This window comes from Pleurodeles waltl, chromosome 11, assembly GCF_031143425.1.
Source record: "Pleurodeles waltl isolate 20211129_DDA chromosome 11, aPleWal1.hap1.20221129, whole genome shotgun sequence".
In the NCBI taxonomy this organism is placed as follows: domain Eukaryota; kingdom Metazoa; phylum Chordata; class Amphibia; order Caudata; family Salamandridae; genus Pleurodeles; species Pleurodeles waltl.
In genome coordinates this window covers 36,563,080-36,580,008 of record NC_090450.1, presented here as the reverse complement: position 1 = coordinate 36,580,008, position 16,929 = coordinate 36,563,080, and the positions used below count along the sequence as shown (strand labels likewise).

Genomic DNA, 16,929 nt, shown 5'->3' with positions numbered 1-16,929 from the left:
TTTTTCTCTGGCAGCAGCTCAGACCTCACTCAATCCATTATTAACTTTAGACCTCCAAGACCAGTTGTGTGTTCGAGAGCCGTATGGAATGCCCAGGGCTACAGCACTCCACATGCATGTTTAGGCCTGCCATGACAGCTCAGCTGTCCCTGGACCTTATGTGATCAACATAAAAAGATTTTTAGAGTACTAACCTTATGTGATCAACAGAAAAGAGCTTTCACCGTACCACTGAGACAATGGCGTGGGCTCCACTCACATAGCGATTTCCCTGGTTAGATGACTTGATTGGGCTGAAGTTGTTGCTACCACTAAGAAGAGCGCTTATATTGTACTCTTTTGCTCCTGGCGAAGCTTGTACTTAATACACAGGACTGAGTTAGTTCTAGTGACAAATAATAAAAGATATAGGCTTGATGGTTTGTAATCAAATGTTATGTCAAAAGAGCAGGCCTGGTGTATAGATTATGAAAAACATAAGTTAAAATCCGTAGATAGTTAAGAGTGGAGTATTATTAGTCTGTATTAAAGCCTACAGATATGTATTTTGTTATGTGAAACCTCAGATTACCTTTGTAGGGAAGGATTTTGGCGGTGGTTACCCCCTTTGACATGCCCCGACAGTGGAAGATTTCCACTGAAATCATTCTTACTAATTTCTCTAACGAAGGCTTGACAGGCTTAGCTGCTGTTTTAATTAAAAAACACTAAATAATACATACATACATATATATAGGCCTAGAGATACACAGAGGGCATTTGGGCCAGCCTTCTACCTCCATTGTTTTGTCCTAGTTTTATTTACACTCGATTTCCATCCATAATAGCATACTGTCGGGGTAATTGTTCACTCCACATCAGTCATTGTTTCTCTTGCCGTGTGAATGATGGCAGTTTCTGATCACATTGGCACATCCAAGTGAAAATGAATGTGATTCAGTGTCAGGACAGATTGGCCAGATCTTTCATTTTCATATTATTCCTTTTATAGTTCACCTTTTATTTTATTTTATTTCATTTTATTTTATTTTATTTTATTTCATTTCATTTCTTCTCTTCTTTTTATTTTATTTTTTCTTATGAAGACATTACAGCTCTCTGGGCGGTGTGAACAGGTTGTTTGCTTGCTGCTCATTTCATCTGCAGTGCACTGCATCCCACGTGGCATCTTTCTATAAACCAGGCATCCATTATGGCATGTGGTTTCTACGGTGTATAACTGTTTTACCATAACAAGATGGCCAACACGTAGATTCTAAATGTAGCAGTCATTGTGGCAGTTTAAATCAACAATAGATTATGTACAATACTTCAACAGACAGATACCTTTGTTATTTCTAGTTTCATTATTATTACAATTATACATTACCCGTGTTTAGACAGCAGCATATTTTCCTTTTTCTACTTGTATACTTTTAGTTTACCTTGCATATGTTTTAAGCTTGTGTGGCTTACTGCTGTTGTGTCAGAGGATACATGCAAGAATGAGTCCAAAAGTGGATGCAGGAATGCAAAGGTCAGTGACAGTGTGCATGCATGATGACTTATTAAGTGCCTAAAACCAATAATCAGACAAAGGTACTTTCATTCATAATCCAGACTAATTGGCATTTCCAGTGCTTGTGAATAGGCTTTTTTTGATGTGGGGCTTAACAAACTCTCTACAAATGCACAAAGGTGTTCAGCCTTTCACGTTCACAAGGTGGAAGGGACACTGAGGGAAGGACAAGTTTCACAATACAAGAAACTCTATTTTTTTACAAATTCGAGTAGAGCCTGCATTTGGGCTGGTAAGAATTAGAGAGCCCGTAATCCCAGTATTTGCAAGGGTGATGACTCTGGAGAAGAATAACAAGGCCTGTTCCCTTTTTCTCCCCATCAGTCGTGTACACCTCGCTGGCAGACCTGCATCTCCAACACAGATGATACGCTAGGCTTTGCCTTAGGATCCCTCTTCGTGAAAGCGACATTCGACAAGGACAGCAAAGAGATAGTAAGTCTGTTATGCATGTGCCTATCCCCTTACAGCTGTAAAGATGTTTGCCAGATTTCTCCTCAGCCTCATAGCTGGCCATTCATATCAGCCCAGATTAGCACCCTGAAGAAAGCAATAGTGTGTTCGTCTGTTAGGAATTTGGGAGAATTCCTGAGGGGTTGCTTAACCTAGAAGTCCTGTAGGGAAGGGGTCTGGTGAGATTTTCTTGTTGTCCTCGAAACCACAAACGGATCTAAAGGCAAGTATAGGATCATAACAAAATTAAATAAAAACACATGTGGTTTAGGTTCTGTACACAATGCTGCTGCAGCTTGTGTAAATTAGTGGAGCACAGGGAAAGCAAGAAAAAAGCAGTGATCTTCTGTTTAGGTGCACACAGTGACTTTGTATGACAGAACAAGAGGGCCACCATCACACTATGATACTGGTTGTTCATCTGCCACAGTTTGCAAAATTTTGCATGCTGCTAATATGAGTAAACGCGTTAAAGAACCCAGCAGGAGGAGAATGCAATGCCAAGGTGGCACCAACCCCCATGAGGTACTCGGGCTCCCTTAAAATGCTGGCATTCCTGGACTCAGAACCCCCCAAAAAAGGACTAGATGCACAAGTGCATCTCCTGCTAGCATGGCCTTGACTGTGCCGACATTGTTTGCTAATGTCTGTTTTCTGGTTGCTTGCAGTATTCTTACAATGATTATTTCAGGGTGCCAATAGTGCTTATCAGTACTGGATCACACTTCTGTGTTTCATACATTAACAGTCCGTGTAGCCTCTCTGCTGAACTTAGTATGACGATTTGATTAAATTTGTGACTGTGACCTTCACACCAATTTCTTTTTCCCGTCTTCAAAGGATTTTTCATGGCCGTTTCCACTGATGCATTCAACCTATACTATTAGTTACATCTCTAAATTGTCTATTTGCAGTTTTTTATAATTCAAAAAACCATTGCTAAAACCAAGGAATATCAGCCTACCGACCAGAGTGAATGTACTGATACAGAGGAACAGGCAATGGCTTAAACAAGGAAAGAGCATGCACTGATAGGGTAAGGGACAGGAAGAGCACAGAGCAAGATAAGACAACCCTAATGTGTGCAAGCAGGGAAAGGAACCAATAAATGGGCATGCGCACTACTTTACCAGTAAGGTTGTACTGAGGAAAAATCAGAAAGACAGTGATAGAGAAACTCTATGTTTCTTTGCAGATTATTCCTGAAGATGGTCATTGTGCAAATCCTATAGAGAAGGGGCTGCAGATGCGGGTCTGTATTGGGACTGTAAATCACAAACAAGGATTTTACTTACATACACAAGACAAGCCCCCTTGGGTCCAGATGGTAACATAGTGGACATTCATAGCAAAGTAGTGATATCACACTACAGTAAAGCCACTTAGGACTGTCAACCTGCAAAGCTGACAAAGGATAGGTGACGGATTGCCTCCTGAAATCCAGTATCTAAACCATTTTCAAAATGAAAGCAGATATACACAGGTGAGGACAAAATAGTAGACTTATCAAACACCAAAAGCACAAAGCAAGCAACAGAGAAGAAACAGCCCCAAGTAACAAGCACTCAGGAGGCAGAAGAAACAGGAATGCAAGAATGGGACTAGCAATACAAAAATGTAAAACTAGAGACTGATTAGACTAGGGAAAGCACAATGAACTTAAGAACTGTAGCACGTATATAAGAGCAAGGCTTCAAGGAAAGTCTAGAGACCAAACAAGGCAGGAGAAACACAATGACACTAGGAACTGTAACAAGCAAGGTAGTGCAACTCCGGAGACTAAATACATCAACCCAAGCAAAAGGAAGTTAGAAACTAACATAAAAGTGGCAGGGACTACAAAGTAAATAGGAGAGACTGCAAGAGGGGAAACACGCAGTGGAGAGATGAAACAAAAAGCAAAATCAAAGGGACCGGGAAGCAGATAGAGGAGCTAAGGGCAGAAACACAAGGCACCAGAAAAAGGATAGCTGGAGCAGAATTAGGACCTCAAGACCATACAAACCATGAATAAAATGGTAATAGTAGATCGACTAGAAGGAACAAACTAGAAGCAAAGTAGAGAGGGAGCAGCTCAGGAACTAGACCTGACTCAAGCTAGCAATAGAAAGTTGAGAAAAAAAAGCAATGTAAGGTTGTGAGAAATCTGCATCACCCTGCATTGTAACAGGACACAGTATCAGTAGCAAAGTAGGAACCTATCTTCAAAGGAGCAACAAAAGGCCTTAGGCACAGGAGCATTCACAGCAAAGCATGAATAAGGAGCTCCAGGCACTGGCAGCGTATAAGCAGTTCAATAGAGCAGCAAGCCAAGGGGGGAGACTCATGTAATGGTCTTCACATGTCGAGTCATATGTGTGCTCAATTCCATTGTCAGAAATTCCTGAAAGAGAGGCTCCATTTCTGAGAATTTACAGGACTATTACTATTAAAAGCATTGCAAAGTTTGTCAGATTTTCATCAGTAATTGTCAGAATTAGCGAAATATTATCTACCAGGTTCAGGTGACCATCAGTTCCAGTCTCCTGAATGTAGCTCTACCTGTACGAAGAATTTACACAAGGCAAAACTAAATACTGCTGGGAAAGAGTAATGGGATTGAGAGAGAGGCACACACATGGCATGCCCAGGCCTTATTTAGCACAGCTCTCTCAGGTATTATATAGCTGGTCACAGCAGGATTATGAATGGTAATGGAATGAATCACAAACCGGAGCGGGGACACAAGTATTGATAAAAAGTGTGAAACCTTTGCAAGAAACGAATAACAAACAAGAATACTTATGACCTTTGAGACGGAGGGAGCCAGTGAACCAGAGTCAAGCGGGAAGGAAGCTGGTAAGTTCACAGTCAAGTGCCAAGTCTGAAGTCTTCTGAAGAGAAGGATAAGGGATATGGCACAGCAACAGGACAAAGCCAGAATATAATCAAAAGAGCAAAGTCAATATGTCAGGCACAAGGTCCGGAGACGTGGGAATGGGAACCGCTGAAAGGAAGACTAACAAAGTTGAAGGACTGGATATTAACAAACTATAAAACAGTTGGAAAGCCAATGGACATGGCAGGTTGCCAGACAGCGTCTTAAAACCCTCATGCTGTTTAAATAGGTTGTCTGCTTGTTGTGACCCAGATGCCCCACTTTTGACCATGGCCAGGGTGTCCCAATTTTCAAAGTCAAGTCCACCACAATCTTAAAGGAAGATGCCTTTTAGGTTTTCTTAGGGCTGCCCTAAAACCTCAGATCCCTTGCAGATTCCTAACAACACTTAATAGTGTATTTTGGAATCTATTGTCCATGGAAACAAGTACAGGCATTCAGTTGTGTCCAAGGCAGAAATAGCAGGGGGTAAAAGTCACACAAGGGATTAGGATGTGTTCAGGTATTTGTATACAAGCTGCAGCTAGCTCGAGCACAGCACCTCACTGTGGCAGAGAAATTGAATCCTAAGTCAATTTTTTTTACATAAATCACCTTATTATTTGGTCCTATTTTTATACATTGGACAATGTGAATTGAGGCAATAGCATATATTTAGAGGATGATATGGCTCCATAATGTCATTTTTATACACCAGTGCATAAAAGTTCACATTTATTCACAAAATAAATATTCTTAGGATGCATCTGTTTGCAACTATGCATATTGATTATATTCCTGTGCTTTCTATAACCATTCATTTAAGAATTTTCTATAAAACATTTCCTATTTCATTTGCTACTCCTATATCGAATTGACATGAGGCACCATTAACCTTTTGTGGTGATGCTTGCCTTGGCATTTTCTAATTCAGGTTGCCTTGAGGCCACACACAGTCAATTTTTTAACATAATTTTCTTTCTCAGTTTATGAGTCTGAAATCCCTTGAAAAGAGATACTCCCAGGAATCTCAAACCTCAAAGCTTTAAGTCTGAACACGTTAGAAGTGCTCTGCTTTGGCATAGTTAATATTCTTATCCTTATTTGGACCAATAATTGCAATTATATTTTTCGTTTAAGTTCCTTTTTGTTCTGATCTAGCACATTGTTCCAAAAGGCTGAAATGGATATGAGACATTAGTAAGGTTGGATTGCAATATTACATTCTGCCCAAGTTACACTCCTTATCATTATTAAGAAATGACATTGTTTAGTTTCTGCCAAAGCAATATGCAGCAAAGTTTGTATACGCATACAACATTTTTAACCTATTGGATGATCATGTAATATTACTATTTTGCTTTAACCAACTTCTATGTAACCTATTTTGTGGATTGCTCCTTTTTTTTCTTTGTGCCTTTAGTGAAATATGTGTTGAGAAGAAGCAGGCTTTTTATGTCGACTGTATTTAGTTTACAGGCACAGTGATGTTTCTCTAACAATAAAAGGTAGCGCTTTTTTTTCTCTTCTTGGAGTCGACTCAAGATATCCTGTGGTTCTCTTCTGTGCATTATCATTTGTTCTATCTGGATGTATTATGCTACACAGTTCAACTTTCCCCTTAACATTTCCTTGTGTAATATAGATTTTTGTTGAAATAGTTTACATGAAGTATCACACTTTCTCATGTAGGTTTCTTAAACACAAATGCACATATTTAACAATTCACAATTTGAATCTCCAAGACTATAAATTCCTTAATTTCATATTGATGTAGGTAAATCTTACATTAATCTCTTTTTTCGTACCCATTTCTTTAAAATTAGTATATCTCAACAGTGATAGAAGATGATGAATAAACCATAACTAAAATGTGTCTGGAAGACAGCATGCTGGTGACATTTTTCAAATATCCCTGTCATGCATTTGGCTTCTCACAATTTTCCATATACATATGTTCATAGGTTGGTACAAGCACTGTTTGTATCTTTGTTTCCTTTTTGAAGCTAAATATTCTAAAGAGATGGGAAATAATTGTGGGTCAATATAAATTATGCCGTAGAATACATCATTTGCACAAGTTTAAGAGATTGAGGGAAACTACAGATAGAATAATATCTCAAATATCCTAGAGTCCTAGAAGTGTTGAATATATATTAAATGATGTGAGGATTTTCACACAACATCAGTACACAATTATTTGAATTCCTTGACTTCAAGTTTCCTATTTTGGATCATAAAACTGTTACTTCAATGATTAAAAAGCCTACATGAAAGAATTTTGATACTGAATGAATATTCATAACCATGGGCCATATGTATGAAAGGATTTAGCATTTCTTAATGACCGAATCCCAACTTTGGTCCATTAAGAAATGCTACATTGTCTTTCGATATGTACAAAGGCAGATAGGGAATCGCAAAAATTAGATTTGTACCCAGTAAAAATTGTATTTCGTCATTCTCTAAATAGAAAATTATAAACAGTGATTTCCTATTTCCGATTTCCTAAGCACATGTACAAAGCATTTTCTAAATGAGAAATGGGCATTTAGGAAATGCTGTTACCATATATATTCCAAATCGATGGTAACCATGTGCAATTTTTTAAAATACACGCAAAATGCATTTTTTAAAGAGCCATGTAATGGGCACATTCACATAGGATATTTGCGAGCTTTACATGTGCACTACGTTTTTTATGGGATGTATCGAGGGGGGCATTAGGCTCATAGGCATCCTTGATTTTGCATTTCCTAATTAGTGATTTCCTGCTAGGAAATTGTGAATTTGAAATTGCATAACCATCTGTACTTTTGGACCTTTAGACCCTTATGAACCAATATTTCTAAATAGCGATTTCGTAATAGTGACTTCTATCTCTTTTTTTGTACATTCTATTTTGCATTTCCTAAATAGTGATTTCTTAGGAAACGTTATTTAGGAAATGCAAAAACTGCATTTTGTACGTATGGCCCCATAAGAGTAAACATTTAGCAGTAGAAGAATTGTACTATAATAGAACATTTCCAGCTAGAACAAAAATAATAAATAGATTCATACAAAGATGCTATCCAGAGTGGATGATAAAAAGGACCACAAAAGAGGAGCTTGTTTTGTCATGGAAACAGTAAGATATCTGAAGGAAGATGTTTGCTTTGTCTCAAAATATAGTTCACAAGTTGCACAGCTTATAAATATATCATAGACGCAGCATCAATATATATTATTGAGAGGTTGTATTACCAAATATTTATCATGAATGTCCCTTATTATTGAAAGTGCAAACAGTATGCAGAGAGGATTAAGTAGAACATATTTTGAGTGAAATGGAAATAAGGATTAGGAATATAATATGAACATATTTATAAGGTATAACACAACGCATGTAAACTATGTTAATTAATCCACTTGCTCAGTATGTGCATTGAAACATTCTATTGTGGAGCACTTCCACAACAGTCAATATAGATATTTTAGGGCAAATTATTTTAAAATTATAGTTTGAAAACGTCTGGGAGTCAAGAAGTTTTAATGCATTTATTTGCTTTCAGAATACTAAGGGTACTACTAGAAAAATGACACGAATCACAGCTCTGTTCCTAATCTAACAATATTAAAATAAACATAAATAAATTGGGACTGCATGGATAAGGGTGGTAATAAATATGTGGTTGGAAGGGGAATTATTCTGAGAATATTTCATGTGTAAATGAACTGGAATTCAAAATAATAACTGCAACGTTAGATATCTACGTAATAAATGATCTTATAGCACTGTGCTACATAACAGAAAATAGTCTTGTGTCGTGATGAATATCCAAATGGAATAGCCCAATGTGTCAATAAAGCACCAAATATGAATAATATGTTTGTGGAGTGCATGACCAGTCACATTAAACAAAGATTTGGAGTAGGCATTCCATAGCTCCTTGATTTATTTTAAAATAATAATAAACCTCCATGCAAGAACTTTTGGTGAAGCAAAAATGTTACATTTGGACTAACAGCCACAGAAAATAGTTTAGTTAATTGCATAATTATGGCCATAAAGGACAGAGTCAGCACAGTTTTTATTTTTGTGAGGGCTGTCTAGTGAGTACCTCCACCAACAAGGGTGTTAGTACCTCAACCACCCAAAATTGAAGTGAGGAGAGCTTGAGGATTCCTGGGATACTCAGAGCTACCTTACAAAGGCTGGCAAGCATGTTAGACATTCATCAAGTACCTGTTACCACCGCTATGTGCCTTGGTATGCACATTCAAAGTGGGAATTCTAAATTGTATGGCCATTTATGGAATTCTAATTCAAAATAAGGAATACCAGTTGCCCAAACCATATGTGGGCATCGATGTTGTTGCCCATGGACAGGTTGGCTGTGTTTTTTAATATCTTGAAAGGGGTCTTGTGAACTAGTGGGACCCTTTCCGTTTAATCAGATTATGCAGGGTGAGTAAAAATCTTCAAAATTGGTCTTTGGTCTCCCAGATAAATTTATGTTTATGGATCAAGATTATCTCTATTTGTTTCTGGGCTTTCACAAACCAGGCAGTCATTTATATGCTGCATAGGAGATCCCAATACATCAAATAGCAAATAGGACCAATTACAATAGGGGTTCATAATATAACAAAGCATAGCTGACATTATCAGCTATCACATGGATGGCGGTAATGGCTGTCACTGTACATTATTTTCCCTGTGTGTTACAAGGTCCTGATTGTGAGAGAATATCAACGAATTAGAAAGAGACTCATTAGCCTTAAATACACAATCAACAATGAGTGAGCCATGCAGTTTGTTTTGGGATGGAGAAGCAGGTGCAGATATTTGACACAGAATGATTAAATCCTGTAAGGGACTTTGTTGATGAAATTCATTCCCTTGCTTTCAGGCTGAAGGGATGATCTCAGAGATCCGTACCGCCTTCGAGGGCACTTTGGATAGATTGCATTGGATGGATGATCAGACTCGACGAGTAGCAAAGGAAAAGGTAAGATCCCCTGCTCCGTTTCTGCTAACATCAACCACCACTTCAGTACGACACACTTGCAGATATTGTACCGGTGATGTGTCATGCTCTGGGGAGCAGAAGCATGATTGGTTAAAGAACCGCTCCCGGTGTGATGAGATGCAGCAGTTTTGCAATCTGGCTGTGTCCCCTACATTTACCCCAAATAATTATGCTATTTCTTCTTTGTGTGCTTCTCCCCAGACCCAGTAATTGTGGAATGTTCTGCTGTCCGTCATGCCTTTATGAGTTTCCTAAAATCTTCCCATTTGATGCCCTTGCAGGCTGATGCTATCTATGATATGATTGGATTCCCAGACTTTATCTTGGACACAAAGGAGCTGGATGACGTCTATGATGGGGTGAGCACATGCATGTCCATCTCACATGGAACACACCAGCTGGTGAAAGGGTAGGGAGTGACCATGCACACCTCCCGTCGCACATCTCACACCGCAGCTTGTGAAAGGAGGGCAGGTACCAGTGTGTAGGGTTCATAGAAGATGGCATACCTTGAGTGTTGGGAGGGAGAAACCTTGAATCAATCACCTGTATCACCACTATTTTATTATAGATAGAAGGGGTGCTGCTCAGTCAGTCTTCCAAAACACTGCATCAGTTTCGGTGGGTGTTAGGGTGCATATGGATTTGTGTTTTCATGAATGCTTGCATGCATGCGTGTGGTGTCTGCACGAGTGTATACATGCATGAGTGCCACTTGGTACAGGAGCTTTACCTATATGTCCATCTGCACTGTTGGGTAGCATCTATGAAACCCAGCCCATCACATACAGCTATGTGGGTGTGGTGTAAGGCTATGCTGGCCTGGCATGCTCCTTATTTCACGTTCTTTGACTGTTACTATGCAAGTTTAAGGTATTCTCTTTGCTCTTCTACAGTCTCCCTTCTATTTCATTGCAGTACGACGTTTCAGAGGATTCATTTTTCCAGAACATGTTGAGTTTTTACAACTTCTCTGCAAAACTGATGGCAGATCAGCTTCGGAAGCCACCTAACAGAGACCAGTAAGGAATCATCTGACCCGCGGGGAAGGGATGTGGAGCTAGTAGTCAATGCGACTATATATATCAACCAGCAGACCGGATGAGGGTGCCTGGTGGGAAGGACGGTGATGTTGAGAAAATTAAACACTGTGTGGGAGGAAAGCAAATTAGGGATTTTTCCCTATGATTTGTGCTAGAATCCAGATTTTTTTATGTTCCATGGGGGTTGGCGTGTATGCAGGCTTATGTGGGTCTTTCTCTATACCCCTTCATGTTTTTTTGCTATATTCACTTGTGCCTTTGTTTGTGCACCTTACTGCTCATTGCAGGCATGTTTGTGTTAGCACATCTGTTTTCTATGTCTATATTTGCACATGCCTGTGTTTCAATGTCTTTATTTTCATATGATTAGCTGCATCTTCACAAGGTTGTCCACTTCATCCATCCCTTGCATTTATCTAGTCTTTTTCCTCATATTGTTGTGCATGTCTGATCTTCACATTCCTTCATGTGCGTCAGGGATCTAGCACGCTTACGCATGCTCTTAATGAAACATTTGTATGGGCATCTGCATTCTCAAATGCTTACCTGTTTTATTCTAACATGATTGATGTATCTGTAGTACAATTTACATGCTTGATCTGTATCCTCATAAGTGTGTGTACGTGTATCATCACGGGGTGATATTACGTTGATGTTGCATTCTTTGTACAGATCTTAAATAAGGCTATTCTACAGTTTTGCCCTGTCAGTTCATGATGTTCTGACCCCCTATAGCCATTTTCTTCATCTAAGAGATGGAAACTATAAGCCCTGAGGAGGATTGCTGAGATCTCATTGGGATGTGTATTGTGCTCATCTTGTCTAGGCAGCCATATGTTTTTTCATTGCTTACGCAGTCCACCATGTTTCGTGAGGTCACTGGTACCCAGAATAAGAGAGCTGTGCATTGATTGTTTGCCCATCACTACTGTCTTGAAAGAAGAGTCACTGCGCTTGTTTCTGAAGCATCGAGTCCTGTGAGAGGGATATTGATATTAACAGACCTAGGCCCGAAAATAACCACATTTAGCAGTGGACCTATACCATTGATCAGTTAAGCGTGTACTTTTAGGTTCTACATTGTGCACCCTGTAGCATTCACTCTGCAGTTTAAACCCTATAGTCCTAGTTGGTATCTGTGCTTTTGAAATATAAAACTCTGGTATTACTGAGATTTTAAAGATATCAGATAACGGGGCTGATTCTTTTTAACGTTCTTCTGCAGTCCCTGGAACCCCATGCGTCAAGGTACTAGAGTTGTTCTGGATCAGTGAATACTCTGAAAGAGATTGAAGATCTTGCTTCTCGCGCTGAGAGGCTATCCATGCGGACCTGGCACGCTAAAGCCAAGTTAACATAATATAACAAAATGTAATGTGGCATACCATAACTTAACTTGACATAACAGCATAGCATAGCATAACATTACGTAATACAGTGCTACATAAGATGGCATAACAGGACATAAAGTTTAGTTAGATATGGTTAATAGTCTAAGAAAGAATTCAGATATACAGAGTATTTGGGAGATCAAGGGTTCCTTATAATCTATTTACCATATGGTGGGAGCCCCTGGTTTGCTTTTGGATATCAATGTGCTTTTGCGCTGGTCACTCCTGTACCATTCATACATAGATGGATGATGAGTTGAGTTGGGAAGGACAGTTTTGTTACTCACGTGCTCCCTCCAGCTTCTTTGTTCTAGGACCTACTACAGTTAAATCGAAAGCTAGGAGAAAGGAAAGCAAAACATATTGGTTTTGGCCTCTCCTGAACTGGCGAATTGGAGTATGAAGGCGAAGAGAGAATCAGGGTTTAGTTCATATCTGCAAGGGGTTGCACTCCCACTCCAAGGTTAAGCAAAAAGTTGTGTATGGATATCAAATCTATATTAAACGGTAGAGATGAAAAATTGAAAATTTCACAAAAACCTAGAGTAAATTTACTCCTAAAGTGTAATTTATGCTTGAATCTTGTGAGAAGCCTGTAGGAAGTTGGCTCTGTATGTGCTATTTCAAAGTAAGGAATAGCATGCACAGAGTCCAAGGGTTCCCCTTAGAGGTAAAATAGTGGTAAAAAGAGATAATACTAATGCTCTATTTTGTGGTAGTGTGGTCGAGCAGTAGGCTTATCCAAGGAGTAGTGTTAAGCATTTGTTGTACATACACATAGACAATAAATGAGGTACACACACTCAGAGACAAATCCAGCCAATAGGTTTTGTTATAGAAAAATATCTTTCCTTAGTTTATTTTAAGAACCACAGGTTCAAATTTAACATGTAATATCTTGTTTGAAAGGTATTGCAGGTAAGTACATTAGGAACTTTGAATCATTTCAATTGCATGTATACTTTTCAAGTTATTCACAAATAGCTACTTTAAAAGTGGACACAGTGCAATTTTCACAGTTCCTGGGGGAGGTAAGTTTTTGTTAGTTTTACCAGGTAAGTAAGACACTTACAGGGTTCAGTTCTTGGTCCAAGGTATCCCACCGTTGGGGGTTCAGAGCAACCCCAAAGTTACCACACCAGCAGCTCAGGGCCGGTCAGGTGCAGAGTTCAAAGTGGTGCCCAAAACGCATAGGCTATAATGGAGAGAAGGGGGTGCCCCGGTTCCGGTCTGCTTGCAGGTAAGTACCCGCGTCTTCGGAGGGCAGACCAGGGGGGTTTTGTAGGGCACCGGGGGGGACACAAGCCCACACAGAAATTTCACCCTCAGCGGCGCCGGGGCGGCCGGGTGCAGTGTTAGAACAAGCGTCGGGTTCGCAATGTAAGTCAATGAGAGATCAAGGGATCTCTTCAGCGCTGCAGGCAGGCAAGGGGGGGCTTCCTCGGGGAAACCTCCACTTGGGCAAGGGAGAGGGACTCCTGGGGGTCACTTCTGCAGTGAAAGTCCGGTCCTTCAGGTCCTGGGGGCTGCGGGTGCAGGGTCTTTTCCAGGCGTCGGGACTTAGGTTTCAGAGAGTCGCGGTCAGGGGAAGCCTCGGGATTCCCTCTGCAGGCGGCGCTGTGGGGGCTCAGGGGGGACAGGTTTTGGTACTCACAGTCGGAGAGTAGTCCGGGGGTCCTCCCTGAGGTGTTGGTTCTCCACCAGCCGAGTCGGGGTCGCCGGGTGCAGTGTTGCAAGTCTCACGCTTCTTGCGGGGAGTTGCAGGGGTCTTTAAAGCTGCTCCTTGAAACAAAGTTGCAGTCTTTTTGGAGCAGGTCCGCTGTCCTCGGGAGTTTCTGGTCGTCGTCGAAGCAGGGCAGTCCTCAGAGGATTCAGAGGTCGCTGGTCCCTTTGGAAGGCGTCGCTAGGGCAGAGTTCTTTGGAAGGCAGGAGACAGGCCGGTGAGTTTCTGGAGCCAAGGCAGTTGTTGTCTTCTGGTCTTCCTCTGCAGGGGTTTTCAGCTGGGCAGTCCTTCTTCTTGTTGTCGCAGGAATCTAATTTTCTAGGGTTCAGGGTAGCCCTTAAATACTAAATTTAAGGGCGTGTTTAGGTCTGGGGGGTTAGTAGCCAATGGCTACTAGCCCTGAGGGTGGGTACACCCTCTTTGTGCCTCCTCCCAAGGGGAGGGGGTCACAATCCTAACCCTATTGGGGGAATCCTCCATCTGCAAGATGGAGGATTTCTAAAAGTTAGAGGCACCTCAGCTCAGGACACCTTAGGGGCTGTCCTGACTGGCCAGTGACTCCTCCTTGTTATTCTCATTATTTTCTCCGGCCTTGCCGCCAAAAGTGGGGGCCGGGGCCGGAGGGGGCGGGCAACTCCACTAGCTGGAGTGTCCTGCGGTGCTGTGACAAAGGAGTGAGCCTTTGAGGCTCACCGCCAGGTGTTACAGCTCCTGCCTGGGGGAGGTGTTAGCATCTCCACCCAGTGCAGGCTTTGTTACTGGCCTCAGAGTGACAAAGGCACTCTCCCCATGGGGCCAGCAACATGTCTCTAGTGTGGCAGGCTGCTGGAACTAGTCAGCCTACACAGATAGTCGGTTAAGTTTCAGGGGGCACCTCTAAGGTGCCCTCTGGGGTGTATTTTGCAATAAAATGTACACTGGCATCAGTGTGCATTTATTGTGCTGAGAAGTTTGATACCAAACTTCCCAGTTTTCAGTGTAGCCATTATGGTGCTGTGGAGTTCGTGTTTGACAGACTCCCAGACCATATACTCTTATGGCTACCCTGCACTTACAATGTCTAAGGTTTTGTTTAGACACTGTAGGGGTACCATGCTCATGCACTGGTACCCTCACCTATGGTATAGTGCACCCTGCCTTAGGGCTGTAAGGCCTGCTAGAGGGGTGTCTTACCTATACTGCATAGGCAGTGAGAGGCTGGCATGGCACCCTGGGGGGAGTGCCATGTCGACTTACTCGTTTTGTCCTCACTAGCACACACAAGCTGGCAAGCAGTGTGTCTGTGCTGAGTGAGAGGTCTCCAGGGTGGCATAAGACATGCTGCAGCCCTTAGAGACCTTCCTTGGCATCAGGGCCCTTGGTACTAGAAGTACCAGTTACAAGGGACTTATCTGGATGCCAGGGTCTGCCAATTGTGGATACAAAAGTACAGGTTAGGGAAAGAACACTGGTGCTGGGGCCTGGTTAGCAGGCCTCAGCACACTTTCAATTGTAAACATAGCATCAGCAAAGGCAAAAAGTCAGGGGGCAACCATGCCAAGGAGGCATTTCCTTACACAACCCCCCCCCAAACGAAAGAGGATGAGACTAACCTTTCCCAAGAGAGTCTTCATTTTCTAAGTGGAAGAACCTGGAAAGGCCATCTGCATTGGCATGGGCAGTCCCAGGTCTGTGTTCCACTATAAAGTCCATTCCCTGTAGGGAGATGGACCACCTCAACAGTTTAGGATTTTCACCTTTCATTTGCATCAGCCATTTGAGAGGTCTGTGGTCAGTTTGAACTAGGAAGTGAGTCCCAAAGAGGTATGGTCTCAGCTTCTTCAGGGACCAAACCACAGCAAAGGCCTCCCTCTCAATGGCACTCCAACGCTGCTCCCTGGGGAGTAACCTCCTGCTAATGAAAGCAACAGGCTGGTCAAGGCCATCATCATTTGTTTGGGACAAAACTGCCCCTATCCCATGTTCAGAGGCATCTGTCTGCACAATGAACTGCTTAGAATAATCTGGAGCTTTTAGAACTGGTGCTGAGCACATTGCTTGTTTCAGGGTGTCAAAGGCCTGTTGGCATTCCACAGTCCAGTTCACTTTCTTGGGCATTTTCTTGGAGGTGAGTTCAGTGAGGGCTGTCACAATGGATCCATATCCCTTCACAAACCTCCTGTAATACCCAGTCAAGCCAAGGAATGCCCTGACTTGAGTCTGGGTTTTTGGAGCTACCCAGTCCAGAATAGTCTGGATCTTGGGTTGGAGTGGCTGAACTTGGCCTCCACCTACAAGGTGGCCCAAGTAAACCACAGTTCCCTGCCCTATCTGGCATTTGGATGCCTTGATAGAGAGGCCTGCAGATTGCAGAGCCTTCAAAACCTTCTTCAGGTGGACCAGGTGATCCTGCCAGGTGGAGCTAAAGACAGCAATATCATCAAGATAAGCTGTGCTAAAGGACTCCAAGCCAGCAAGGACTTGATTCACCAACCTTTGGAAGGTGGCAGGGGCATTCTTTAAACCAAAGGGCATAACAGTAAACTGATAATGCCCATCAGGTGTGGAGAATGCTGTTTTCTATTTGGCTCCAGGTGCCATTTTTATTTGCCAGTACCCTGCTGTCAAGTCAAAGGTACTTAAGAATTTGGCAGCACCTAATTTATCTATGAGCTCATCAGCTCTAGGAATTGGATGAGCATCTGTCTTGGTGACAGAATTGAGCCCTCTGTAGTCCACACAAAACCTCATCTCTTTCTTTCCATCTTTGGTGTGAGGTTTGGGGACTAAGACCACTGGGCTAGCCCAGGGGCTGTCAGAGCGCTCAATTACTCCCAATTCTAGCATCTTGTGGACTTCCACCTTGATGCTTTCCTTAACATGGTCAGACTGTCTAAAGATTTTGTTTTT

The 16,929-nt window shown here is 41.8% G+C and overlaps 1 protein-coding gene across 3 annotated transcripts in view; it reads left to right on the top strand.

The window, feature by feature from the left end:
• ECE2 (endothelin converting enzyme 2) overlaps nt 1-16,929 on the top strand; it is a 275,238-nt gene that overhangs the window by 232,196 nt on the left and 26,113 nt on the right. For all 3 annotated transcript variants that reach the window (XM_069212964.1, XM_069212966.1, XM_069212965.1), the window contains exons 11-14: nt 1,883-1,993; nt 9,764-9,862; nt 10,165-10,242; nt 10,802-10,905. In XM_069212964.1, coding sequence (XP_069069065.1) covers nt 1,883-1,993; nt 9,764-9,862; nt 10,165-10,242; nt 10,802-10,905 — 392 coding nt within the window. The remainder of the gene's footprint in view (nt 1-1,882; nt 1,994-9,763; nt 9,863-10,164; nt 10,243-10,801; nt 10,906-16,929) is intronic.